Source organism: Aricia agestis, chromosome 11 (assembly GCF_905147365.1).
Source record: "Aricia agestis chromosome 11, ilAriAges1.1, whole genome shotgun sequence".
Taxonomy (NCBI): Eukaryota; Metazoa; Arthropoda; class Insecta; order Lepidoptera; family Lycaenidae; genus Aricia; species Aricia agestis.
Genome location: NC_056416.1, coordinates 3,474,733 through 3,501,598, shown reverse-complemented (window position 1 = coordinate 3,501,598; position 26,866 = coordinate 3,474,733). Strand labels below are relative to the sequence as shown.

Here is a 26,866-nt window from a genome sequence, read left to right as displayed (position 1 = left end):
TCTTGTGTCTCTGACGATTATTCAGGATTTTTTTTTGCCATAAACAAAGCTATGAATAATGAATTCTCTAGTATAATTTACTAAAATATAGATAATATTAATAACAAAAATCATTTTAACACATAAAACTTTATTAAATGCTTACATACAGATACTATTCTAAATAATCCTTAAAAATCTATGATGCACCATGGGCTTTCCTCAAGCCCCTGCTCAAGTCAATCAGCTGTTGATAGTCCTCCCTGAAGCCCTGCAGAGCTAGACTCTGCTGGCTCTTCATTGTAGAGTTCTTGGCGATGTACTTTTCTATGCTGTCTACACATTTGGTGTCTAGAGTTATATCTTCCTCAGTCAGATGCTCCGGTTTGCTTAATTGGATGGGTGTTTTCATTATCTGAAACGTTAATATAGATAAGATAAGCCTTTATTCACAACAAATATGTTACATTTACAAATCAAACTAAATTTTATTTCAATATTGGTTGTCTTAAGACAGATTATGCCTCCTCTAGATTATGCCACATCATCCTGTCTTTGCAATCTCTTCTCCAATTCTTGGGTTAGTTACCAACGTACCCACTTTGGGAAAAGCTGTGTTATACACAGCTTTTCCCAAAGCGCGATGTGGGCGATAACGCCTCCTTGTAGGCGCTGAAGGTCTGAAGGCATGGGACCCAGAAAAAAAATGGGAGCGTTGTGTAGAGGCTTGGGGGGTGATTTATTTCATCAGGATGCATTTTTAAATTGAAACAATGGGGGCGCTAAAATATAATTTGTTCTTGTAGACAAAATAAGAATAGAATAGAATAGAATATACTTTATTGCGTTCAAGATATTGTACAAACATAAAATACATTCATCAAAGATACAAGAACGCAAAGGCGGCTTTGCTATTGAGCAATTTCTTCCAAGCGACCTTTGGTATCTATAGGAGTACAATAACAATTAACTTAGGGTATACTGTGCTCTAATAAAAACTATAAGCATTGAAACTTAACAACTAACTTAAATTCTAATAATATTATATAATACATATATGCCTAATAATTACATAAACATTTACATTCTAATACACAAATAATAAGTATATTATAAACTAATAAATACTCTATAATAATCAAATATTAATATACTAAAAGTAATTATTGTAATCCTCTAAACATGCCTACATGTGAGTAAAAATAAAAATAAAAAGAAGGAGAAGGATAAGTAATTTGCGATGGCTGAATTACCATTACATTCAAATAACATTACTTACGGTACATATTATTATTGTTAGGAAGTGACTCTAAATAATGTTTTTTAATTAACGATTTAAAGTTAGAAATGCTCTTAGCTTCCCTTATATTAGTTGGTAAAGAGTTCCATAAAAGTATCGACCTGACCGTAAAGGACTGTCCATAAAAATTTGTTTTGTGATTTGGGATTTCGAGAAGGAGGTTAGTCGAAGAGCGCAATTGTTTAGAATCCGATGTTCGGAAGTTAAATCGATCCTTAAGGTAAGACGGTGCCCTCGGATCGTGTAGCAACGTGTACAAGGAGGATAGAACACGCATATTACGACGAAGACGTATGGGCAACCAAGAAAGCCTAGAACGGTACTCCGATATGTGGTCAAATTTACGCAGACCAAAGACAAAGCGAATTGCCATGTTTTGGAGACGCTCTAGCTTATTTAATTTTTCTTCAGTAAGGTCTACAAAACATGTATCTGCGTAATCTTATATACACAAAAATAAGGATTCGGCTAGCAAAATTTTGGTTTTAATGGGTAATACGTTCTTAAGCCTTCCTAGTGAGTGCCACACTGCGTACACCTTACTACTGATCATTGAGATATGATCTGACCATGAAAGATGTTCATCCATGAGAACACCCAGGTTCCTTACCTTTTTACTAAAAGGAACTGGAGTACCACACACGAGCACCGGAGGGAGTTTCACCCAGTCAATCCTTGAGACTAATCCCTGGCTGCCAATGATAATGACCTGAGACTTGTTTGGATTGATAGTGAGGCCGTTACACTTACTCCACTCGCAGATTGTATTCAGGTCACTATTAAAGTCGATAACTTTACTTGGAAGATTCTCTAAGGAAGACTGAGTGTAAATCTGGAGATCATCTGCATACAAGTGAAAGACAGAAAACTTAAGCATATCTATAATTGTGTTAATAAACAAAGCGAATAGAGCAGGAGATAACACGCCACCCTGAGGAACACCAGCAAGGCTAGTTGACCAACAAGAGAATTTGTCATTTACTCGAACACGCTGTCGACGCCCCCCAAGGTAGCTTCGGAACCAACCGAGGACTGTAGGCGAAAAATTGAGAGCCTTAAGTCTAGCTAAAAGAATATCATGGTCAACGCAATCAAAGGCACAGCTGAAGTCTAGAAGGGCAAGTAAAGTGAGCTGTTTATTGTCCATAGCAGATCTTATATCATCTGTGACCTTGACTAGTGCAGTGGCAGTGCTATGGCCTGGTCTAAAACCGGATTGGAATATGCTAAGAAGACTGTTTTTATTTATAAAAGTCAATAGCTGCTGCTGGATTGACCTTTCCAGAACTTTTGACAAGAACGGCAGAATCGAAATCGGGCGAAAATCAGTTGGCAATACGGGTTTACTTTTTTTAGGCAAAGGAATAATTTGTGCCCTTTTCCAGATAGACGGGTAAACGCCATTCTCAATGGAAAAGTTGAAAATGTGCATTATGATAGGTGCGATTTCATTTATAATTAACGTAACCATCTTTCTGCTTATGTTATCGTCACCAACTGCATTCGATGAAATGGCCATGATATTCTTTTTTATTTCTTCCACAGTAACTCGGTTGAAAAGGAAGGGAGGATAATCAGGTGTAGGCGCGGATGAGAGTAAATATATCAATTGTGATTTAGAATTAGGATCAAGAGGTGTATTGTGGGAGGTGAATTGGCTATTTAGGACATTAATATCTATGTTGTTCAGAGTTGAGGAGGAATCATTATTTCTACCAACGCCTAGGGTCTTGAGGAATTTCCAGATTTTAGCAGGGTCACTTTTGTCAAGAGAAGTGTGAATATGGCGTCTTTGTGCATCTCTAACAGTCTTGTTGCAACGATTTCTCAACCTTAAATACCTCTCACGGTGCTCGTCTGTGCCACTTTTTTTGTATTTAGATTTAGCTAAATGTTTTTGTGCTATTAATGTTTTGATTTCTTCAGTGAGCCAAGGTGCAGGAAGGTGTTTTATTTTTAATGGCCTAATCGGAGCATGTTTGTCATAAAGTAATATTTAATAAATAATATATAATATTTAATAAATAATTTAATAAATTATTTATTAAATTTAATAAATAATATATAATAATAATATAAAATAATATATAATAAATAATAATATTTAAAATAAAATTCCAATAAGTTTGGAAACCTCTGATATAACACATAAATAATGGCACAATTTTTTTGTAGTCCTAGTAATTACTATTTAGCTTACTAAAAAAATAATATAACTGTAAAAGAGCAAAATTGATGCAAAAAAGAATATTAGCATTAAGTTTTTAGGAATTCAACAGAGTAAATGTCACAATTTATCAAAGCCACTCTGCCGTCAATCAACTAAAGTCATTTTGAGAATAATAATTACGGAATTGCAAATTGAATTAAGCTATTTTTATCCATGAATGTAGAAAAAAAGGCGGACGGAGTTGTTTAATGAAAGGATCTTAAAAATCTGATAATCTTCATCCTTATAGAAACTTTTACTTAACAACCTCATTTTACCAATAGTTGTCAATTATTGAGGATGAATAAAAATTATCAGATTTGACACTAGTGATAGATTTAGGATTTTTTTGTTCTCTTGCTGTTTTACATACAATAAATTTTTACGTATTAAAAAGTGTTGTTTTAACATGTTTTGGTCCTTCGAGCCGGATATTGAAAGTGTAATAAGTGCTAAAAACTATTAGTGTAAAAGGCTAAGTGCTAATTTCTGCGAGTTGGTAAGATTAGACTGTAAATATTAACTTTGATTTCGTGTACCCTATATGAACCTATATGAACTATTTTACAAACTTGGATATTTAGACAGTGTGTAATTAATTTTGGACTAATGTTACTTAAACTATAGTGATCACAAGTAATATTTAGAAAGTGATTTGGACTATTTATATTATAATTTCGTTACGTGAACATTAGTGATTACTTAAACTGAATTCATAAACATTAACAATGGCTCAACTTTGTGAATCATTACAAACGTTATCGGAACGTATTTCTAGGTTGCAAATTAATACTAAAAAGACGTCTAAATCAAGATACACACTTGGCTATCTACAAACACGATTAGAAACATTAGAAAGTTATTGGTCTAAGTATCAAACTCAATATGAGATGATTGGCTCAACGGTTACGAAAACTGAACTGGAGCAATTACAGTTTGATGCCGAAAGTCTATACGAGACAACTGAAGACATATACCTAGAATTTAAGATATTACTAAAGGATTTTTTGTTGGAATTTTCGAAAGGTCAAGGTCAACCACAATCAAATAATAGTATGCAGAGTTTATTAGCAACAAATGATGGCGAGACCACCCCGATTAGAACTAAGTTACCTCCTTTATCGATTCCAAAGTTCGACGGGAATTATAACGACTGGATAAGTTTTAAAGAATTGTTTAAGGCTCTCGTAAATGACAACCTGCATCTAACAACTATTGAAAAACATCACTATTTAAAAACGAGTTTATCGGGAGAGGCGGAACAACTTCTAAAACATTTTGCACTCACGGAGGCTAATTACGATAAGGCTTGGAGCACACTTGAGAGTAGATACAATAACAAACGTATGATTGTTACCACAATAATTAGCCGCCTTTTTAAATCAGAAGAAGATGAACACTGAATGTTTTAAAAGCTTAAAAGAAATTTTGGACACTACAAGGGAATGTTTGAACTCTCTTGACAATCTCAATCCAATTAGACTTAGAAACATACAAACAATGGGAACAGTCACTTGGATCATCTCAAGACATACCCAAATTTACTACACACAGCTTCTAGCTCTTCAGAGTCGGCCAGGCTGACTGCATGTACACGGCCCGCACACACACACATTCTTATGCTAGTCCGGCCATTTGACAGGCGTAATACTCGTAATGTGTACGTGGCCGACTCTGAAGACACAGTGCTGTGTATAATAAGACTCCGTCCGCCTTTTATTCTACGTTCATGTTTTTATTATAATATGGTGAAGTAAATGATTTTGTATATTATGTTGATTTTATCGCTGGTCAGATTTTGTATACTATGGTGTCAATTTAACTCGTAATATTAGTCAAAGTAACAGCGTATATTTAAAATTGTGCTATGTACCTCAGCAACCAACGCCTGATTCTCCGCCCCGTGTTCCACGTCAGCTCGGAGCTCGTGACGCAAAGCCACCAGCAGCGCAGCCTCGCGTATCGCACCACCCTGTACTGTCTCCAGGACCAGATTGTCCATACTGTTGTGCCATGTGAGGTAGAACGCTAGTGGACCAAAGTGACGGGTGGATCTGGAAAAGTCACCTTTGAATTAAGTAAGAAAAGTCTTAGGGCCTGTTTCACCACTTTCTGATGAAGTGCCTAATAGGCTATTCACAACTTTTTTGACAGATTTTCCATACTTGATCTGTCAAGTTAATTGGTGGATAGCCTTATCAGGAAGTGGTGAAACAGGCCCTTAGAGATTATTATTTTTATCAGGAGTAGGCTAAATATCTATTACTTGGAGATGTAGACAGGCCCTTACCACAGATTTTAGACTTACCAATGTACCCTAAGAAAACTAAGTTTACTTAGATTTCATGTTGAGTAACTCAACTAAGCCCCAATTTAACCAATGAATATTAAAGTTAACACTCGAATTAGTATCATGTTACCTCCTTCGTTTTTTTCATGAATGAAAGAGAGGACATGACATTTTAACAAGCTGTTAAAACTAACAGACGTTAGTGAAATTACTCAAATAGAAATAGCACAAACCTTAACAAATTAAACTGGCTAGATGTATCAACATGTTGGTATGTAAGGCTGGTGAGCTCTTGATACTTCTGTTCGTCGGGCTCATACTGAATGCACGCTCGGTCCAACAAGTACTCATATTTATGTTTCTCTAGTAAGCTGTTGAACCTCTCCATGTCAGAGAACAATAGGGGCTCTCTTATTTTACGACCGTGTAGTGGGAAATATATCTGAAATGTAGAAAAACTTGATCGGTAATGGGTTGATAATTTCAATGACAAAAATCTTTCTGAAATCAGGTAGTGACAAATGTCTGACCACAGAAAATTGACACAGACAAGTAATGTCTGTGTATAGTCTGTCAAAAAAGTGATAAAATTAAGAAGTGGCAATATTGTAGTGTCATCCCTTTCAAATCAATCTAAGAAAAAAGGGATGACACTATGATGCTGTCACTTTTTAATTTCTTTACTTTTTTGACAGACCGTACAAAGAACTACTAAAATTAGTACCTGGATATAAATAAATTAATACCTGATTAAGTTTCTTTCTTGTATCATGATCACTTTTACACAGTGTTCCATCTGGATTTCTGAAATCGAAAAGAGTTTATTGAGATTTCCTTTTTACACATGTCAAATTTTATGCTAGATCTGTCCAATAATAATAATATGAGAGAAGTTCTACAATGCAAAAAAAAAAGAAACTGTCTCCTGTTAAAATTATTAGAATATAGCTTATTCAACAAGCAACTTAAGTTCACCATTAGCAAAAGCATTTTTTTTTTTTTTTCAAATATCTTTATTAGCATAGAAAAATTATAGAATTACATTTAGTGTACATTATTTAAGTTCCTAAAAGTAATTAACAATAATTATTACAATAGTTGGCAGATACAAAAATCTTTTTCAACTTTATGGCACTGTAATAAGTACTTATACATGATAGATTATTGTTATAAACAGCATTAATTACACAAATGTCGTTTACAAACAACAAATTTAAGACCCGATATAATAGCTAAAGAAAAAATACATTATTATGTACTTAGGCAAACGTAAACCGTTAAAAACATACTATTTACGACAACGCATCGCATCGATACAATACTAGCAGCGCGCTGCGCGGTGCGCGCGCGCCGATATAATATGAGGACCGGTATTATCGGTGGGAGGGGCTTACTCGCCGAGAATAGTGTGGTGCGGTAGTCGATAAGTATGATATCGATGCGCGTATGGCAGATTACGAAGTCTACTACGACCGATTGACGAAACCAGACTATTTTTATGATTCTTGTTTTTAAATAAATAGAAACTTTTTGAGATATTCAGAATATAATCACTTAAATAAGGATAATTAATGTTTTTATGCAATATTTTAAGATTTTCTTTAAGCCTAGTATTGAAAGCTATTTTTAGAGCCTTATTTTGAACTATTTGTAGTTTTTCCATATTAGATTTACAAGTGCTACTCCACACTGGACAAGAATAGGTGAGTATAGGGCGAATATATGTACTATATAAGAGAAGTTTTATTTTACTGCTTAGTTTCGATTTACGATTAAAAATTGGTTTTAACATTCCCATAGCTTTTAGACCTTTTGTACTGGTTGATTCGATATGTTTAGTCCAATTTAGTTTTTTATCAAGAGTTAATCCAAGATATTTTACATTAGTACTCCACGGTATGGAAAAGTCATTAATTTTAATAGTACGCACAGGAAGTTTGCGCTTTCTAGTAAATAGTATAGCTTCCGTTTTAGTTTCATTAAATTTAAGTTTCCATCGATTGAAATAATTCAATAACTGATTAAGTGCAAGCTGCAATCGGTCTATCACAACATCTATATCGCAGTCCGAGGCTAAAGCTGCGGTATCATCAGCATAGCAAGCTAAGAGAGTATGAGGCTGAATAGGTATGTCGTTTAGGAAAAGGAGAAACAGGTAAGGTCCCAAGATAGATCCTTGAGGGACTCCTGCGGGCACGGCATGTGGCGATGAAACAGTGCTGTTAATGTGGACTGTAAATGTTCGATCGGACAAGTAGGATTTTATGAGTTTAACAAAATGAAGTGGTACGAATTTCATCATTTTATGCAACAATCCTTTATGCCACACAGTATCGAAAGCTTTTTCGAGGTCGAGTAGTAACATACCGGTGGTTTTCATTAAATTCAGGTTATGTGAAATAATCTCAGCTACCCTAGCAAGTTGTTGTACCGTGGAGTGTGAAGAGCGAAAGCCAAACTGCTCGTTTATCAAAAGATGTTCAACTTCCCTACTGAGCCTTGAGTAAATTATTTTTTCAAATAATTTTCCAAGACCAGGCAACAAGCTGATGGGGCGATAATTTACTGGAATAGAAGGGTCTTTTCCCGGTTTTTTCAGAGCAATCACTTTAGCTGTTTTCCATATTTTTGGAAAATAATTTAAACGTTTTGGTAATGAATATAATCGCTTTATAGGGTAAGTATTTAAGTAATATGTTACTAATGTCATCAAGACCAGGGGACTTATTAATTTTTAATTTGCGAATTAAATTTTTTACTTCACTAGGCCGAACTAGACGATACATATGGGGTCCATGGAGATTATCTAAGTTTCGAATAGATTGTTCAACAGAATCGTTACTATCTGAATTCCAAGAGAATGTTAATTTTAAGTTTTCGACAAAAGCAGAAGCCAACGCTTGGCATTGTTCTTCTGTGTTGGTGGTAAATGAACCATCACTTTTTCTTAGAGGCACCATGGTGTCATTGGCACTTCTTTTTAGGGATTTAACAATTCGGAATAAATCGGTACTCGGACATGCAATTTTATTTAACTTTTGATTCCAGTGTTCATCATTAAACCTTTTAATGCGATATTTTATTTCATTTTGTAATAAAGATATTTGTGTACGAATGTGTTTTTTATCGTTATAATTAATATTAAGGCGAGCGTGTTGTCTCCTTAGTCTATTTTTGAGTTTAATTAATCGTATAATATTTCTAGGAAGGGAATTTTTATTGGACATATTATTTAATGGAATACTACGATCTCTAGCTAAAAGAACTGATGATTGAAATGCACTTATAGCATTTTCAACTTCTAATTCTGATTTAGGCATTTCACAAGAAAGACTTATCTCGTTATTGAGTAAGGTTTTGTACTTAGGCCAATCAGCCTTGGCAAAATTGTGTAACAATCTAGTGCTGTAGCTAATATTAAAATCTATACTAAATTTAACGGGAAAATGATTTGATGAGAGGGCAGACTTAGTGTGGATGTCATGAACATAGAATACGTTACGAGTGATTAAAAGGTCCGGCAAAGTAGGTGTAAATTTATCATTGTAATGGACAAGAGTGGGATCACGAGGAGCAAAAAGATTAAAATCATTTTTAAGGAGGTAATTGTAAAGAATATTACCGTTGCGATTAGCAGTACCAATAAGGGTGACGCGCATTGAAATCGCCCATCATGAGCACACTGGGTCCAAGATTCATAAGGACGTTAAGATCATATTCGTTAAGTCTTTTGTTGGGTGACTGATAGATGGATAAGACAATTAAACGTTTATCTGGGGAAAGGATTTCCACACCAATGGCTTCTATATTGTTAGTGACTGGGATCGCAATCTGTGAGTGCTTTATATTACATTTTACCAACAAAGCCACTCCTTGTCCCTTACCATTATGTTGTTTGTCAGCCCGATAAAGTATGTATCCCGGAAAAATTAACTTAATATTGTTTGTAAGTCTGGTTTCGCAAATTGCGACAATATCAGCACAGGACGGAGAAGACAGCAAATTCATGAGCTCGTCACGTTTACCCTGAAGGCCATCAGCATTCCAGTACATAATATCTAACTTAGACATAGTTACCTAAGTGATTTAAAATTATCAATACCTTATCCATAAGGTTATTACATGATAGAAATTTATGTTTAATAAACTTAATTTGAGATAAGATATGTATGATTTCAGCGGTAGCTTCATCGGGGGTGGTACTTATTTCTTGTGGTTGGCTAACCTGCTGGATGTTAGAAGGACGTTCAGTTTGTGGTGATACGACATATTTTTCATTATGTCTAGGTTTGTTCGAGATAACATCAGCCCAGGATGCATAGGTTTTCACTTCCAGATGTTGGTTTCTTTTTGGTTGTTGTTGGTTAGCCGTTTGTACTAACGCGACTCCTTTCTGAGACGTGGGTTTTTGGTGAGAAGCTTTGTTTCGCTGCAAGTTGTTTATATACGTGAGCCGTTCCTTGCATCTACTATAACTTGCAGTATGATCTTCTTTGCAGTTACAGCAGCACGCTGGTGTTGTTTTATCTTTTTGACAATCCTTAGAGTTGTGATCAAGTCCGCATTTAACACAGCGAGATGGAAAATTGCAATTGCGCGACGCATGTCCAAATCGTTGACAGCGAAAACATTGTGTACCCAAATGGTTTTTAGGTCTATATTTCTCCATTTTAACTACGCAGTGGCAAAGGCGAGTCATTTGCCGAAATTTGGTTATGTCACTTCCAACAGGTAATTCAACTATATATAGCGGAGAAAACACTTTATCCATAGTATCATTACTTTTAATCATTTTAACATTAGTTGGGTTAAATCCCTTGGATTTAGCTTCATCACAGACGGAGTTTTCCATGTTTTCAGGTAAACCACGAATTACAACTCTATATGGTTTCTCATCTTTCTGGTGTATGTATAGAAGGAAACATTTTCACACCGTAATCCCTCCTTGAGTGCTTGATGTTCCTCAGACTTGGTGCAAAAGACAGCAACCTGTCTTTTGCTAACATACTTAAGGTGAAAGTTATTAGTATATTTGGTTATCAGGGTCGTAATAATAGGGTGCTACCATCCTTCTTTAATTTCCAGATATATAGGTGGAACTTTGTTTACCTTTAGTCCAGGGGTAGTAGAAGATGAGAACTGGAAAACATCCTGGCTATCCCCTGTCGATAGTGGACTGAAACTATTGTTGACTTGAAGTTGTGGGTCTAAGACACTGGGTCTAAATTTGAAGGTCTTCTTTGGTTTGCGCCAATCGACTTGCTCGTCAGCCGCTCTCTTGGCTGGACCTGGATTGTGGTCAACGCGAGTAACGTATTTGTCCATCACGAACAGTATCGATAATGCGCCACTTGCACATCACTATTGAGATATTGCAACGATAGCAAATACGGGTTATGCAGTAAGTGCATGCGATCGCTAGCACGGTGCGACGCGGGCTTATTCAACTTAAGTTCACCATTAGCAAAAGCATTTAAAAGTTTAAATAAGTGTTTAATTTGTCCAACAAAATATTAGGATTACCTCTGTACGATAAATCGTTCTTCATTTCGCACACCAAATGTAATATCAGTGAATAAATATGTTGCTGAATCATAGCCCTGCAGTGCTGGGTCTTTTGACAAAACTTCACTTATGTGTCCTTGGATCTGAAAATATTATGATTTATAGTAACATAGGAAAGAACAGCTATAATCTGTTTCAATTAATTGTACAAAAATTTGAACAAAGCCAAGCCTGGGCCGCTATAATGCTACCAATTTAAATGTTTTATTAAATACAATTTTGGATTACATTTGAATCAAAATGAATTTTAAGCACAGATACTAACAAATAAAAATATGCTTTTAACATCATACCTTTACAACTGGCGGCATTTGAAGTAATTTTTTTGCTTTTTTGTTTGCTTTCGCCCTCTCTATTTGTAAATCTTCTTCAGTTAGAAACTTGTAAATAGGCGTCTTCAAATGAGGTATGTCAGCAGTAGTTCTTTTGCGAAACACCTTGGCGAAATCTGGGCGAGTCAAACGTTTCAAAAGTGTTTGCACATTTGGTGAAAAAAACTTTGGAGCTGGATCTTCCGTATCTTTAACATGAAATTTAGATTTTTAATACAGTGTTTACGTAAAAAACATGTTAGGTACTAGATTTTAGGCAATACAATTCATCTTACCATAGACCGAAGGAACGAAACTCAGTTTTCTATGAGAAATTAAGATTATTTGTTTTTCATTGTGACATTTTTTTACGTGTTTCACGTTATTTTGTAATAGCTTTAGTAAGGACATGATAATAAATTAACTATTTTAAATTTAATCGCCAAATTCTTAATATTTTTACACAACCTCAAATTACCACAAATTACAAATAACAACAGTTCGATTGACATGTGACATCTGTCATGTGCACTTTTTTTTTAAAGTAAGTGATTCTGATAAATAATAAATTTGCCGGGAATGTGAAGTGAGTTGTGTTTTTACTTTTTGTATTATTTTCCTAAAATTGTGTTATCTGGGTTTTTAATGTGTAATATTGGTAGGATAATAACCATTAGATATTCGTTATAGTGCACAAGTGTAGGAAAGTGATGCAATATCCAGAAACGTGCTATTTATGTTTCTTCCAAAACACCATCGAAAGTTTCAGACTGAAATTTAAAAATTAGTACGAATTTAGACCAATTGAATTGGTCTAAATTTGACATTCGTGACTTTGACAGTTTTGACAATTCATTTTGTGAATTGATTGAGAGGAATTGCTATACGACCATTTTAGCCCCGCTGAACTGACTGCCTCCACTCGGTGTGTGCTTTGTGTACCACCTCGCCCCGTCGTCTGCAAAACAACAGAGTCCGTCCGGCAGCCAGCGCACGGCGCACGTGCTGACAATACAATAATTTACTATACAAACCATAAATTAGTAATATTTAAACAAAGATACTGAGCACTGAACTACTGAGTACTGACTATGTGATTCTCATTAGACGTCATTTTTCCTATAATATTATATACCTACTGGTCACCAGACACGTCTAGTTTAATTTTGTGCATACTGCATACTGAATTGACTGATTAAATTAATTACTTATTTTACAAAAGGTAGGTAACGTTATCAAAGAACATATATTTACCGTTATAACATTTACCGGTATTAATTCCAATTTTTACCGTTATTTCTAGTATCGGGTAAATTTTCATACCGTTATCTATGCCCTTGAAGCAATAAAGTTATGAAAAAATACCGGTGTTTGAAGCCCTGGTTTCAGTGAAGCATCTTACGTCTACCACGTTGCTGAATCGACTTCTTGACTTGACTGTATTGACTTTTATAACTTAAACTTTGACTAGACTTTAGACCTGACAATAATTATAGAAAAACGATGCTGAAATTTGAAAATAGTATATATTGTTTTCCCGCCATAATATACTCGACACTGGCCATGGTTAAATAGCCGAAGTGCCATAATAAGAAAAAAAAAACTGACAGTAGACAGATGACATTGACAGAACACATGACAGGTTCATCGACTTCCAGCGTGAATTCGTGTTGTAAAAGAAAAATAGGAAGAAGAAGAAAATACAAATGGAAATTAGGAATAAATAGTGCTATTTAAAGAAACTTAGGATATCGCTAAATTATAATATAAAGTTAATGACGTGTTTAAAAAATTATGGCGAAAAGAAAAGCTGGCGTTAATGACATTATATACGAGTTGGACAACGACGATATAGAAATAAGCAGTGACGATGAATGCAAGGAATCTAAAAAGAAGGTTTTGAAAGCTGACGCTGTAAGTGCACCTTCCGAGAACGCAGATTCAAAGAAAGGAAACGAAGAAATCTGTGATGTTGTTGATATTACGGAAGATTTAAATTCAACTGACCAATCTCAGTCGGGCGACACGAATGGAGGGAAAACGGACGACAACATTGTTCAAATCAACATTGATACAAACGATATTACCTTTAGTGATGATGACTCGAGTAAAAAGAATGTGGACGAATCCAACACGATATTGTTTAATGAGGACATGGTTATCGACTCCCCGGCGTCCAACACAGATTTGGGGGTAGTGGGATGCGAAAACAGAACTCCCCTAGTGACAATAAGGTTCAAAGATACTCGTTTAGCAAATACCTACAAGAAACAAGTCAAAGAATTCTTACTTAGGCTCATCCAATTAAATTGCGACCATAATATTGAAGAAGACGGTGATGACACAGATATAGAACTTGATATTTGGCCGGAAGATTTAGAAGAAACTAAGGAAACTAGTCAACCCATAGAAGAAGAAGATAATATCTTCTTTATTGATACTGCGCCATGCGACAATGAACCAATTGAAATACCTAAATATAGTCAAGTAGGTTTTACACAATTACAAATATTATTTCAAGTATACCTGACAGTTGTTTACTTTATTAACAAACACACTGTATGATACCTACAGAAACCGTACATAAATGTTAAGATCTTTGCAGTTTCTTCCAAATCAACTTGGTTAAATTGTCTACAAATAAGTTCGAAAAGTATTCTGTTGTTACCTATATTAGATAAATAAGACTAGCACTTTTGTATTGGTATTCGTCTAAAGATATTCTCCTATTATATATACATCAAATCCTTATATATAGAGTTTTTTTAAATTGATCTTTGTAACAAACATAATTGGCTAAGTTTATATTCTATATTTCATTGTTTATTGATCCCTAACAGGTAACTTCATTAATTTCTAACAGTCCAGAAAAAGTGGAAGAGTCACCTAGACTACAACGCAGGGGTCCTATTTGTTTTAACTGTGACGGAGAGCATGCGCTCAGAGACTGTTCTAAACCACGGGATCATGTAAGAATAGCAGAGAAGAGGAGGAATATGGGACCTAGAGTTGGGTTAGTATAATTATAGGCTTTAACTAAAATAATAGTATTTATTAGGACAGAGTACTAATTAAATATTATTACTCTAGTTGTTTAACAAATAGAAAATAACACAGATGTTTTATGCACACTTAAAATATTTATCATTTTAATAAAATGCCATTATTTTGTTTTGGTTTACAATCATGACTATTTTTAACAATTGCAAATTTTAAATACTGGTGCTATTAAAAAAAAAGAGTTGTTGTTAAATACTGATAATAGCAAGGGTCATAAAAAAACTGACTGATAAAAGTCAGGCTAGACTATACAATCGAATTGGCATAGTCTGGTCTGACGTTTTTTCTGTTTTTTTTCCTGTATTTATTTTATTTCTTGTCTTTAACCAATTTGCAGGCGATATCATGTGGAGGATGATCAAAAATATGGCCACCTGGTTCCAGGCAGAATATCTGGGCAGTTAAGACATGCCCTGGGCCTCAAGAGGAATGAGCTACCTATGTATATCTACAGGATGAGAATGTTAGGGTATCCACCAGGGTGGCTGGAGGAGGCAAGGATATCACACTCTGGAATAGCCATGTTTGATTCCACTGTAAGTAGTGGACCTGTAGACTACTGGTTTTATTCATGTTTATCTGAAACTAGACTGCAAAATTAAGCAAGAATCATTTATTTTTCTGTAATAAAAACTATCATTTTATGTCCTTGTAAATGATACGAAAATTTAAATATTAAATAACAAACAATTCTGCACATTAATATATCTTAAGTGTTATTTTTTTTTTTTTTTTTTTTTTTTTATACATAAAATACCTGTATAGGTATTTCATAATTATTACAATCTAGCCTAACTAAGACTAATAAGTAATTTTACATTGACTTAATCTGCTAAGTAGAGTTAACTAAGATTGTGTCCATCAACACTTTCTTAAAGTCTCTATAAAGGAGAATACACACTATTGTTTGTGTTCATCACAGTCACTTTAGGTCTTTTACACTGATTTTAACACTAATACACTAACTCAAGAGGTTTTGTCCTTTTCAGTCTTCTAACTAAGTCCGTGTTGTCGAGGAGCTGGATGGCCTCGACATTCACGTGATGGTGAAGTCTCTTTTCGTGAGCTTCGGCGTATCTTTTTATAACTGTAGAGACCATGTCCACGTTAAGGTCCCGGTGTAGGTCTTCGTTTCTAATGTACCAGGGTGCATTTACAATGCATCTAAGTACTTTGTTTTGAAATCTTTGTATCATCATGGTATTAGTCTTTTTGGTACATCCCCATAGCTGAATACCATAAGTCCATACGGGCATAAGGACTTGTTTATACAAGAGTATTTTGTTACTAATGGATAGGGATGACTCTTTCCCAATCAGCCAATGCATTTTCCTGTAGCGTAGCTCCAAGTCATCGCGCTTCTTTTTAACATGAGCTTTCCAGCGAAGCTTGGAGTCCAGTGTCATGCCGAGATATTTGGCGGTGCTTTCGTGCGGTATAGCAGTATTGTTAATGTATACCGGGTTATAGTTTGGTCTTTTATTCGTAAAATCAACATGTACTGATTTTGTTTCATTTAGCTTTATTCGCCACTTTTTTGTCCAGTCATATATGGTGTTAATAGCTTTCTGAACTTTTTTCACTGCTTCTGCTTGAGTGTCACCTGTAGCCATTATTGCTGTGTCATCTGCAAAGGTCGCAATGGTGCTGTTTTCTATTTTTGGAATATCTGAAGTGTAAAGTAGGTACAGGACCGGGCCTAAGACACTTCCTTGAGGTACTCCAGCTTTTATATGTTTCAGCTCTGAGTATGCTTCATCTTGTCTCACCATAAACATTCTTTGAAATAGGTAAGACTCTAAGATATCTGCAAACTGTTTTGGGAGCAGTTTCCGTATTTTTTTAATTAGTCCCTCATGCCAAACCTTATCAAAAGCCTGCGCGACGTCCAAAAACACTGTCGTGCAGACTTTGTTTTCCTCTAGTGCTTTTTCTATTATTGCAGTTATTCTGTGAACTTGGTCAGTCGTAGAGTGTTTTTCTCAAAAGCCAAATTGATAGTCTGGAATTAATTTTCTTTCTTCTAGTACAGGTTTTAAGCGTTTAAGAAGAAGCTTCTCGAATAGTTTTGACATAATAGGTAATAGAGAGATTGGCCTATAGGATTTTGTTTCGTGTGGTGGTTTCCCAGGTTTTGGCAGCATTATGACTTCTGCTACTTTCCACATATCAGGTACGTATTTGAGTCTTAATGCGGCATTTATGTGCGTAGTTAGTTTTACTATTGCCTTTGGTGGCAAGTTTCGCAAAACTTCTCCTGTGATAAGATCGAATCCAGGAGTTTTTTTCAGGCTTAGCTTTTTTATCTCACTTTTAACTTCTCTTGGGGTGACAAGTTTTATATTAGGCTCATCTGACGATAAATCTTCTAAATTTTCTTCTAAGATAGGTTGTTGATCTAATTCTATATTTGGTTGAAAGATTTCCTCTAGATGTTCTGCAAACGTAGCTGCTTTCTGTTCGCTGCTTATAGCCCAGTTCCCATTTGCTGTTTTGATGGGAGGTATTTGGGCAATGGGCTTTTTAAGTCCTTTTGTTGCTTTCCATAACGAGTATTCTGTTGAACGATCGTTAGTTAGTTGAGAGAGGTATGTGTTTATGCTGTTTTCGTTGAAGTTCGTGATTTCCCGCCTGAGTTTTTTTGTGAGATTATTAAGCTCTTTTTTTATAGTAGGGCATCTAGACACTTGCCACTTCTTTCTCGTTTTCCTTTTCTCTGCTATAAGTTGCCTTATTTCTATTGGGTAGCAATTTCCTTTTATTTTTCTTAAGTTAAGTGTTATAAAAAATGTTTTAACATACAACATAATTTTTTTCCAGGGTTCTGCCATTTTAGATCCAGAGGAGGAAGATGGGGAGTGTTGTGAGCCGGGATCTAAAGATAAGTTTGACATCAAGAAAATACTGGACTTCCCCGGCTTCAATGTCCCTGCTAGCTCCAGATATGTTGAGGTAAAGGCTGGAAAATGTTACCCAAATCTACTGACACCATAGCTTAGCATCGCTAGAAAAAGGCTGCTTAGAGCTACTATGGAACAGACATACTTAATATTATAAAAGCCAAAGTGTTTCTGTCTGTCTGTCCATCTGTCTGTCTGTCTATTACCTCTTCACGCTCAAACCGCTGAACCGATTTTGCTGAAATTTACTGTTCCCGCGTGATAAACGAATTTTGTCGCAACGGAGTTGCGGGCGTCACCTAGTTTAATATAAAATACATAGAGTGCTAAAAGCCCTTTTTAGGGTTCCGTAGCCAAATGGCAAAAAACGGAACCCTTATAGATTCGTCATGTCTGTCTGTCTAGTTTCTAGTTTGATAAAAATTATAAGTGCTGTTTTCTTTTACTTAGAAATGACTGACTTCTTTGATATAATTTAAATTCATGTAATTATGGCTGTAAATGTTTCAGGAAGGTCATTTGTATGGAATACCGCCGATTTCGGACCAGGACAGCAAATTAGCCATGCTACAAACACTCGCACCTAACGCTATGAAAGCATACAAGCGGAAGAAGTTGACATTCTTCCCATCCGCGGAACGTAACTCATTGCAAGGACAGGCAGAGATGGAGTTAGACAGTGGTGATGGTTAGTTGCATTATTATTTTTGCTTGGTCCATAAAGCTGATCGCACATTAGTCAGCAATGTAGACGCTTTAGGGCCTGTCCACACGGCGCGTTGCGTCAGCGTTGAGTGTCAGAATGAGTTACGCACCACATAAGTACACGAAATGCGACGCGCACGGTGCAGACGAATGTGCGAGGTTTTTTATCATTTCATACAACTAATAATTCGAAAAATGCGGCGCGTTCGGCGCTTGCGTGCTGATAAATATGCGATCACCTCAAATCCTAAAAGATTTGCGGGCTTTGCGATTTCGCCGTAGTCACTAGATCATAGGCAGCTTGATCGTAACGAACATGCGGCCAATGGGGGCTACAGCGTGCGAATTTTCCACTAGAGGCGTATGTGTCGCGTGATGTCAAAAAAAGTTTATTATCAACGATTGAATGTTGTTTTTCAGAGGCAACAGAGTTCCCGTCGGTCCCGCCTCTGCCAGACGAGGCGCCGCCGCCGCCGCCCCCGCCCCCCGCGTCGCCCCCACCAGCATCCCCTCTCAAATCCTCCCCCAGCAAGAGCAAGGACAAAACATCCCCGCCCAAAGACAAAACATCCCCGTCCGAAGACAATATTTCTATAGAAGACGAAATCACCAATTTAGACGACAGTGACGTCATTATACTGGACGAGGTAAACAGCGCGTCTGATGTTGAGATTACGGATGTGATGAAGGTCATGGATATACCAATACCGGAGGAAGATCTTATCACCCTTGATGAAATTAGCGTGAGTATATTTTCAGTTTTTAGTTTCTGAAAAACGTCTAACAGTATCTGTCTTTTTATGTACGAATTAAATGCTGTATTATTTATCGTTATTCCACCAATCTGAGTTCAGACTGTTATGTATGGCAACATTCCTATTTATTATTAGGGTTAAATAAGGTGATGGTGCTTGCAACATTGTATGAGCTATGACTTAAGAAAATAGAATAAAAAGATGGCAGGCTACAACAATACTTTTATTTTCATCACGTAGATATAAAACATGGTGTCAGGTGTAAAACAGAAGAAATAATAAATAGTGAGTACCAAATATTTAAGAAAACAACAGGGAAAAACATAAAAAGGAGAAAGAAGCAGTAAAATTCTGTAAAAAATATACGCAAAGATGGAGGGCATAAGGCCACCAATAAATCTGATTTTATCAGGGCCATCAGAAAACTTTCATATGTTTAAAAGAAAGTTTTTAAATTACATCGAAGCTGCGGGCTTGACAGAAAAGTCGGAGGAAAGAAAAATTGCATTGTTTCTGAATTTGGCGGGCGATGACGCCATGGACGTCTACACCACGTCGATGGAAGGTCTAAAGGTTAAGAGCTTAGAAAAACTCTTGGAATTATTTGAAAGGCACATAAAGCCGAGAAAAAACTTGATCGCCAACAGCTATAAATTTTTTAACATGGCCCAAGCCGAAGGGGAGACCTTTGAGCACTATGTAACAGAGTTAAAGAAACAAGCCAAACTATGCGAGTTCAAAGAAGAAGACAGGCTTGTAAGGGACATGATTGTAATAGGAATAAAGGACAAAGGTGTACAAGAAAGATTACTACGGGAGAGTGACCTAACTTTGGATCAAGCCATGCAGTTTGGACGAGCAGCAGAAATAGGGAAGATTCAGGTAGGAGCTTTGAATGAGAAGAAAGAAATAGACAGCATACATAAACAGAGAGTAAACTACAGGAAGAAGAAAAACTACAGAAATAACTGTGGAAAATGTGGTAAAATACATGAACCGAGAAAATGTCCAGCGTTTGGTAAAAAGTGTGTATTATGCAACAAACTGAATCACTTCGCTGTGATGTGTAGAAATAAAAACATAAGGAAGAAGAAGCAGGCGTTCAGCTTGGAAAAGGAAGAAAATAAAAGTGAAAGTGACAGCGACAATAATTTTACAATAGGAAGTTTAAACTATATAGACAATATTAAGTTACAGTGGAGAGAAAAAATAAATATTCAAGGTTTAAATATTGAATTTAAGCTAGACACGGGTGCGGACTGTAATACATTGTCTTTAAAGTTGTTTAAGTGCATTAATAAAAATAACAAGTTTAGTTTGAAACAAACACCTGCCATTCTAGTTGTTTATAATGGAGAGAAAGTTAAGACAGTGGGACAAGTAGAGCTAAGCTGTATTGTAAAAGGGATAAATAAAAAGGTATGTTTTACTGTAATTGATTTAGATGTACAACCTGTAATAGGACTGCCAGATTGTATTAGGTTAAACTTGTTAAAAAGGATCGATGGAGTACAAAGTGATAAGCTGTCAGGAAAGGAAAAATTTATAAAAGATAATATAGATATTTTTCAGGGGCTAGGGACGATAGGTACTTACCAAATAAAAATTTTAGATGATGCACAACCTGTTGTTAAACCCATAAGACGAATACCTTTAGCTATAAAAGATAGACTTAAGGAAACATTAAATAATTATGAAAACAGGAACATTATAGAGCGGGTAGAAGGTCCTACAGAGTGGTGTAATAACCTAGTTATTGTGGAAAAACCAGATAAATCTTTGAGGTTATGTTTAGATCCTAAAGAGCTTAATAAGTGTATATTAAGAGAGAGGTTCCTTATTCCGTCTCCAGAAGAAATTTATAATAACTTAGCAGGTAAGAAAGTGTTTACTGTTTTAGACATGAAAGATGGATTTTTTCAGATAATGTTAAGTGATAAGGATAAATTGTGTACTTTTGGTACTCCATATGGGAGATATAGATTTAAGAGGCTACCATTTGGTATATCATCTGCTCCAGAAGTTATGCAAAGAATAAATACTAACATTTTCGGAGACATTCAAGGAGTTGAAATATACTATGATGATATAATAATAGCAGGGAGAAATAGCGCAGAGCATGATGAAATATTAAATAAAGTGATAGAAAGAGCCAGAAAATATAATGTTAAATTTAATAGAAATAAAATACAATATAAGTCGGACCATGTTAAGTATGTGGGATTAATAGTATCACAGGAAGGTATTCAAGTCGACCCCGATAATGTAAAAGCTATATTAGAGTTAAAGGAACCTAGTAATGTAAAACAGCTACAAAAATTTTTAGGAATGTGTAACTATTTGAGTAAATTTATTCCTCATTATTCTGTACATACAGAACCTTTAAGAAACTTACTTAAAAAAGATGTAGTGTGGGAGTGGTCTGAATTACAAGATAAAGCATTTAAAGAATTAAAAACCAAGTTAAGTAATACACCTACATTAGCTGTCTTAAATAGTAAAGGTTCAATAGTGTTGCAAACTGATAGTTCTAAATCTGGCATGGGAGCGTGTTTGTTACAAAAGGGTAAACCTATTTCTTTTTATTCCAGAGCTTATACCGAATGTCAAACTAGATGGGCACCAATAGAAAAAGAACTATTTGCTATCTGTGTTGCATTAGATAAATATCATCAGTTCGTGTATGGCAGGAACATAACAGTAATGACTGATCATAAACCCTTGGTCACAATAATTAATAAAGATATAAATAAAATAAGTGCTAGATTACAGCGTATGATCTTGAAATTGTTAAAATATGATATAAATATAAAGTATTTACCGGGTAATAAAATGTATATTGCTGACTACTTGTCAAGAAATTATATAAAAACCAATGCTGAGATAGATCCAACAACACAGGAGATAGTGCATTGCTTTGAAACAAATTTAGCTATAACAGATAGTAAATTAGAAATGTTACAAAAAGAAACTGCCAATGATATAGATTTAATGCAAGTAATCAATTGGTATAAAACTAGTTGGCCTAAAAATAATAAACTAATACAAAATAAAGAATTAAAAATATACTATAGTTTAAAAGAATATATACATGTAAAAGATGATATAGTGTACTTACAGAATAAAATAGTTATACCAAAACATATAAGAAAAGAAATGCTTATGATTATACATACAGGACATACAGGTATAGTGAAGTGTAAAAAGAGAGCTAGAAATGTTATGTATTGGCCGCGAATGTCACAGGATATAGAAAGGTTTGTGTTGTCATGTAGTTCTTGTGAAAAGTATAGACAATCTAATAGTAAAGAACCTCTTATGTCCCATGATATTCCTAGCTTACCGTTCTACAAGATAGGTATGGATATATGTACTTACAGCAGGAAAGATTACCTAGTTGTTGTTGATTACTATTCAAAATGGATAGAAGTAAAATATTTAGATGACAAAACAGCTGATAGTGTAATTAAAAATCTATATATATAAAAATCAATTGCTGTTCGTTAGTCTCGCTAAAACTCGAGAACGGCTGAACGGATTTATCTTATCTTGGTCTTGAATTATTCGTGGAGGTCTAGGGAAGGTTTAAAAGGTGAGAAAAATTCGAATAATTGCCGGGAAAATCCTCAAAACAGCATTTTTCTATTTCCCATACAAACGTTTTCTAAATAAAATGGAGAGTCAATTTGTAATTTATTACCGCTGCATAAAGTTCAAATTCGCGTGCGCGTTGGAGGACCTAATATCGCGTTCTGAAACTCAACAAAAGTGAAAGTGAATCGCGAACGCGACAAAATTGCATAGTCTCAAAATACATAGTACATAAATAAACACAATTTTAGCTAACTTCAGTTGTTACTCTGTCCGATTATTTTTTTATTTTAGCTAACTTAAGTTGTTACTCTGTCCGATTATTTTTTTAATAAGACTATATAGAAATCGAAAGATAAATCTATATATATAAAAATCAATTGCTGTTCGTTAGTCTCGCTAAAACTCGAGAACGGCTGAACGGATTTATCTTATCTTGGCCAATTTTGATGAAATTTTTTGTGTGTTCGTGGAGATTCGAGAATGGTTTAGATTTACAGTTTGGTCTACTGGAAAATGTTTTTTCAATTAATTTCTTATTTATAAGGAGTTGTTGATTTTGGAATGTTTTACATTAGATCCGGCGGACGGCGCTATCATCGCATTCAATATTATTCTATTTCAATTTTAGTTTGTCCTGACAGATGGTGCTACGATTGATTTGAAAAAAATTTTGTTATTCAATTCATGTGCTGATTAAAATATTAAATAAATAACACATAGGCTACAATTTTAACCGACTTTCAAAATGGGGGAGGTGTTATGTTCGTTTTCTTATATTCAACGATTACTCCGCCGTTTGTTAACCGATTTTCAAAATTTTTCTTTTGGTATATAGGGTATCATCCCAATTTGGTATTATATTCAGAAAAGTGATGATCTGATGAAGGATCCGTAAGTAATCGAGGGAACTCCTCAAAACTTATAGGGAAACATATGGTGACTTCGGTTTCGTGAGAAGTATTCTAAGCATATGCTACCAACAAGTAAGATTTTGCACCGAGATATACCTGGTATACTGTGGTTCGGAAGGTGCTGAGAGAATTCCTGATTCTTTATAGATACAAGTTTGGGAGTTTCGGCGTTGTTTTAAGAACAGAAAGCATATGCTACTATGCAAATTACATTCTTCATCATCATCATCATCATCATCACTACCATATCATAGTCTTTTAGATCGAGACTCGAGTTTGTCAAGCGATAATTAAAAAAAATCTATATCTACCTAATATTATAAACCTGAAGAGTATGTTTGCTTGAACGCGTCAATCTCAGAAACTACAGGTCCGATTTAAAAACTTATCTCAGTGTTAGATAGATCATTTATCGAGTAAGACTCATCATTTATCGAGAAGGTTATATTATAATATTATTACTCTAAGACTAATACGACAGAAGAAACTCAGGAAAATGTGGGAAAAACGGGGGAAATATTTTTTATGGGAAAATGTACCTTCGGATTCTGTAAAATTTCTAATTTACGCGGGCGAAGCCGCGCGGGACATCTAGTTTATTGAATATTTTTTCTACTCATGGCATACCAAAGTATATAGTAAGTGACAACATGCCATTTGGAAGTTACTCTTTTAAAAAGTTTGCAAGTTCATTAGATATTCAATTAGTTTATTCAAGTCCAAGATATCCTCAGTCTAATGGTTTAAGTGAAAAAGCAGTAGGAATTGTAAAAAACATGTTGAAAAAATGTGAAAACAATCATAATGACCATGATTTTTACTTATCTTTGTTACATTATAGATCTACACCAGTTGCAGGGTTGGATTAATAAATATTTCACCTAACCAGTTTATTGTTAAGTCAGAAATACTAGATACTCCGTTGATTTCTCTTCCTTCACCAAATAACAAGAATACAGAAAATGTTACTCCGTTGAATACTATTCCTTCACAAAATAGTAAAAGTTCTGAAAATGTTATTAGGAATAAAGTTAGTAGGTTGGTAGAATAATAAAACAGCCCTCATACTACAAAGGTTTTACACAATAGTAATATGTTGTTATGTTATAAGAAAGTTTAAAATTTTAAGTTCTTTATGTTTAAGTTTAAAATTTTAAGTTCTTTATGTTTAAGTTTAAAATTTTATCTAAAAGGGGGGATGTTATGTATGGCAACATTCCTATTTATTATTAGGGTTAAATAAGGTGATGGTGCTTGCAACATTGTATGAGCTATGACTTAAGAAAATAGAATAAAAACTAAAAAGATGGCTGGCTACAACAATACTTTTATTTTCATCACGTAGATATAAAACACAGACCATAAAGTTAATGTACCTAGCGGAATAGAGCAACAATCTGGAGCTGTCAAACAAAACCATAATTGGTTTTTATCTGTGTGAAAAATATGTGTACGTATACACTTACACAAACATGATTGAACATGAATTCTATGAGATTAAATTGTCAACGTGCGGCACGTGCCGACTGGACGTCAAAAAAAAAGTGCTGCTGCCATGTATCACACATCTCTTTTTACCATGTAGAGTTACTGATAGTGACATGCCTCTTGCTCAGGCCTTTGTTTCTCTATTCCGCTAGGTATATTAACGTCATGGTTTAGACCAAGTTAGCAAATAGCAATGTTCTCGTGTGTGAGTGAAAGAGACTAGTAACCTCAGGTCTTTATATTTTATAGTTATGTAGTAGGCCAATATTAGCATAAAATTAATCGTGATTGATCATTACTATTCATATTTATTTTTAGGACACCTCCATATTGGACAATAGTGCTGACAGTCTCACGCTTGACGATTTGGAAAAGAAAAAGGCGATGCTACTAAATGCTCTAGAGGGCGACGTGGGAAATGAAACTTTAGAAATAGTTGACACTGATCAGGAGCTAGACAACGATGAAACTAAGACTGAAACTGAAAACATATCGGAGGAAATAGAGTCGAAAGCTGAGGATTCTAAGACGGAAACTCCTCAGCAACAAAATTCTGCAGGTGACCAAATTACGCCAAGTGTAGACAGAAAGAATAGTGATAATATGCAAACACCAATTGCAGACAGAAAGCAAAGTAACGAAGACATGAAAACGCCAAGTACAGACAGGAAAGAGAAACAAAATGAGACAGAAAAGACTCCAAGCCTGGATAGAAGGAGGAGCGACGCAGATTTAAAAACACCAGACTCGAAGGCAGGGTGCGTTAAAACAACCTCGTATGGTACTCCCGTTGTAAATAGTTGTCCCTACTCCAACCTGCCGAGCGGTGACAAATTTGCCAAAGACATTTGTGACGTCATCAACTTTGAAAACCTTCCGAACTCCACAGGTAAGTACAAGAAAATCTGTAGTCTGCTTAAAAAAGTTAAGTCGGAGGTGGACAGAATACAAGACTCATGATCAGCAGATACCACCTTGTAGGTGGTAATAAATATTTTTATACTGCCCTTACATAGCCTTTTTGCATCAAAAAGTGGACTTAGAAAGGTACAAATTGTAGATATTGAATCTAAGTGTTTGTTACCATTTTCTAGAAAGCAATATTTTTTTATTTCATTGGTCTAGATCAGTGGTCCCCAACCTTTTTTCCATGTGGGCCAAAAACATGTTTTGGTCTTGTTGTCGCGGGCCGCAACAAAAATTTTTAGGTTTAAAAAATAAGGTTCTTCACAATTAACGATTTATAAGTGAAAAAAAAATCACGAATTTCAAAATAGTTTAACATCACGAGGGCCACAAATAAAGTCCCGGTGGGCCGCATGCGGCCCATGCGGCCCGCGGGCCACGGGTTGGGGATAGCTGGTCTTGATAAAATGTAATATAATCCTATAGTTACATACTATAGTTATATTATTTTATATTTATAATGCAAGACCATTATAGAGTTATAGACATCCAGATATAAGATACAATGTATCTCTCTTTCGGAACAAAATTATACTGAAAAACTTCAGAAATTTTAAGCAATTAAAAAAATATCATTTGACATTAAGGATTTTAATTTAAGTCTTTCCGATGTGAAACCATGGTTTAGTTTCCATGTAGAATAATTTGAAAGTATTTTTTAAATTACAAAATTATCATGTTCTAAGGTGCCGGTTGGCAGCAGGCGACATGAAGCGGCAGCAGACGACGTGTAGTCGCGACACTACTGTTTCTATGTATTTCTATGTGTTTTATAGAAATACATAGAAACGAGTAGTGTCGCGATGACACGTCGTCTGCTGCCGCTTCATGTA

General features: G+C 35.2%; 2 protein-coding genes across 2 annotated transcripts; one reads left to right on the top strand and one right to left on the bottom strand.

Annotated features, from left to right (window-relative positions):
• Window positions 1-110: 110 nt before the first annotated feature.
• On the bottom strand, window positions 111-12,137 carry LOC121731482 (28S ribosomal protein S22, mitochondrial). Its single transcript, XM_042120912.1, has 7 exons — window positions 11,951-12,137; window positions 11,637-11,863; window positions 11,302-11,426; window positions 6,525-6,582; window positions 6,012-6,220; window positions 5,362-5,542; window positions 111-394 (listed from the first exon to the last, which is right to left on the bottom strand). Exons 1-7 carry the CDS (start codon window positions 12,063-12,065, stop codon window positions 179-181), a joined length of 1,131 nt encoding a protein of 376 aa, XP_041976846.1. The 5' UTR covers window positions 12,066-12,137; the 3' UTR covers window positions 111-178.
• A 1,168-nt stretch (window positions 12,138-13,305) lies between these two features.
• LOC121731481 (zinc finger CCHC domain-containing protein 8 homolog) lies at window positions 13,306-26,209 on the top strand. The gene is made up of 7 exons (XM_042120911.1): window positions 13,306-14,141; window positions 14,495-14,667; window positions 15,052-15,250; window positions 17,535-17,666; window positions 18,125-18,302; window positions 18,740-19,062; window positions 25,386-26,209. The coding sequence occupies exons 1-7, from the start codon at window positions 13,449-13,451 to the stop codon at window positions 26,025-26,027; spliced, it is 2,340 nt and encodes a 779-aa protein (XP_041976845.1). The 5' UTR covers window positions 13,306-13,448; the 3' UTR covers window positions 26,028-26,209.
• The last annotated feature ends 657 nt before the right edge of the window (window positions 26,210-26,866 follow it).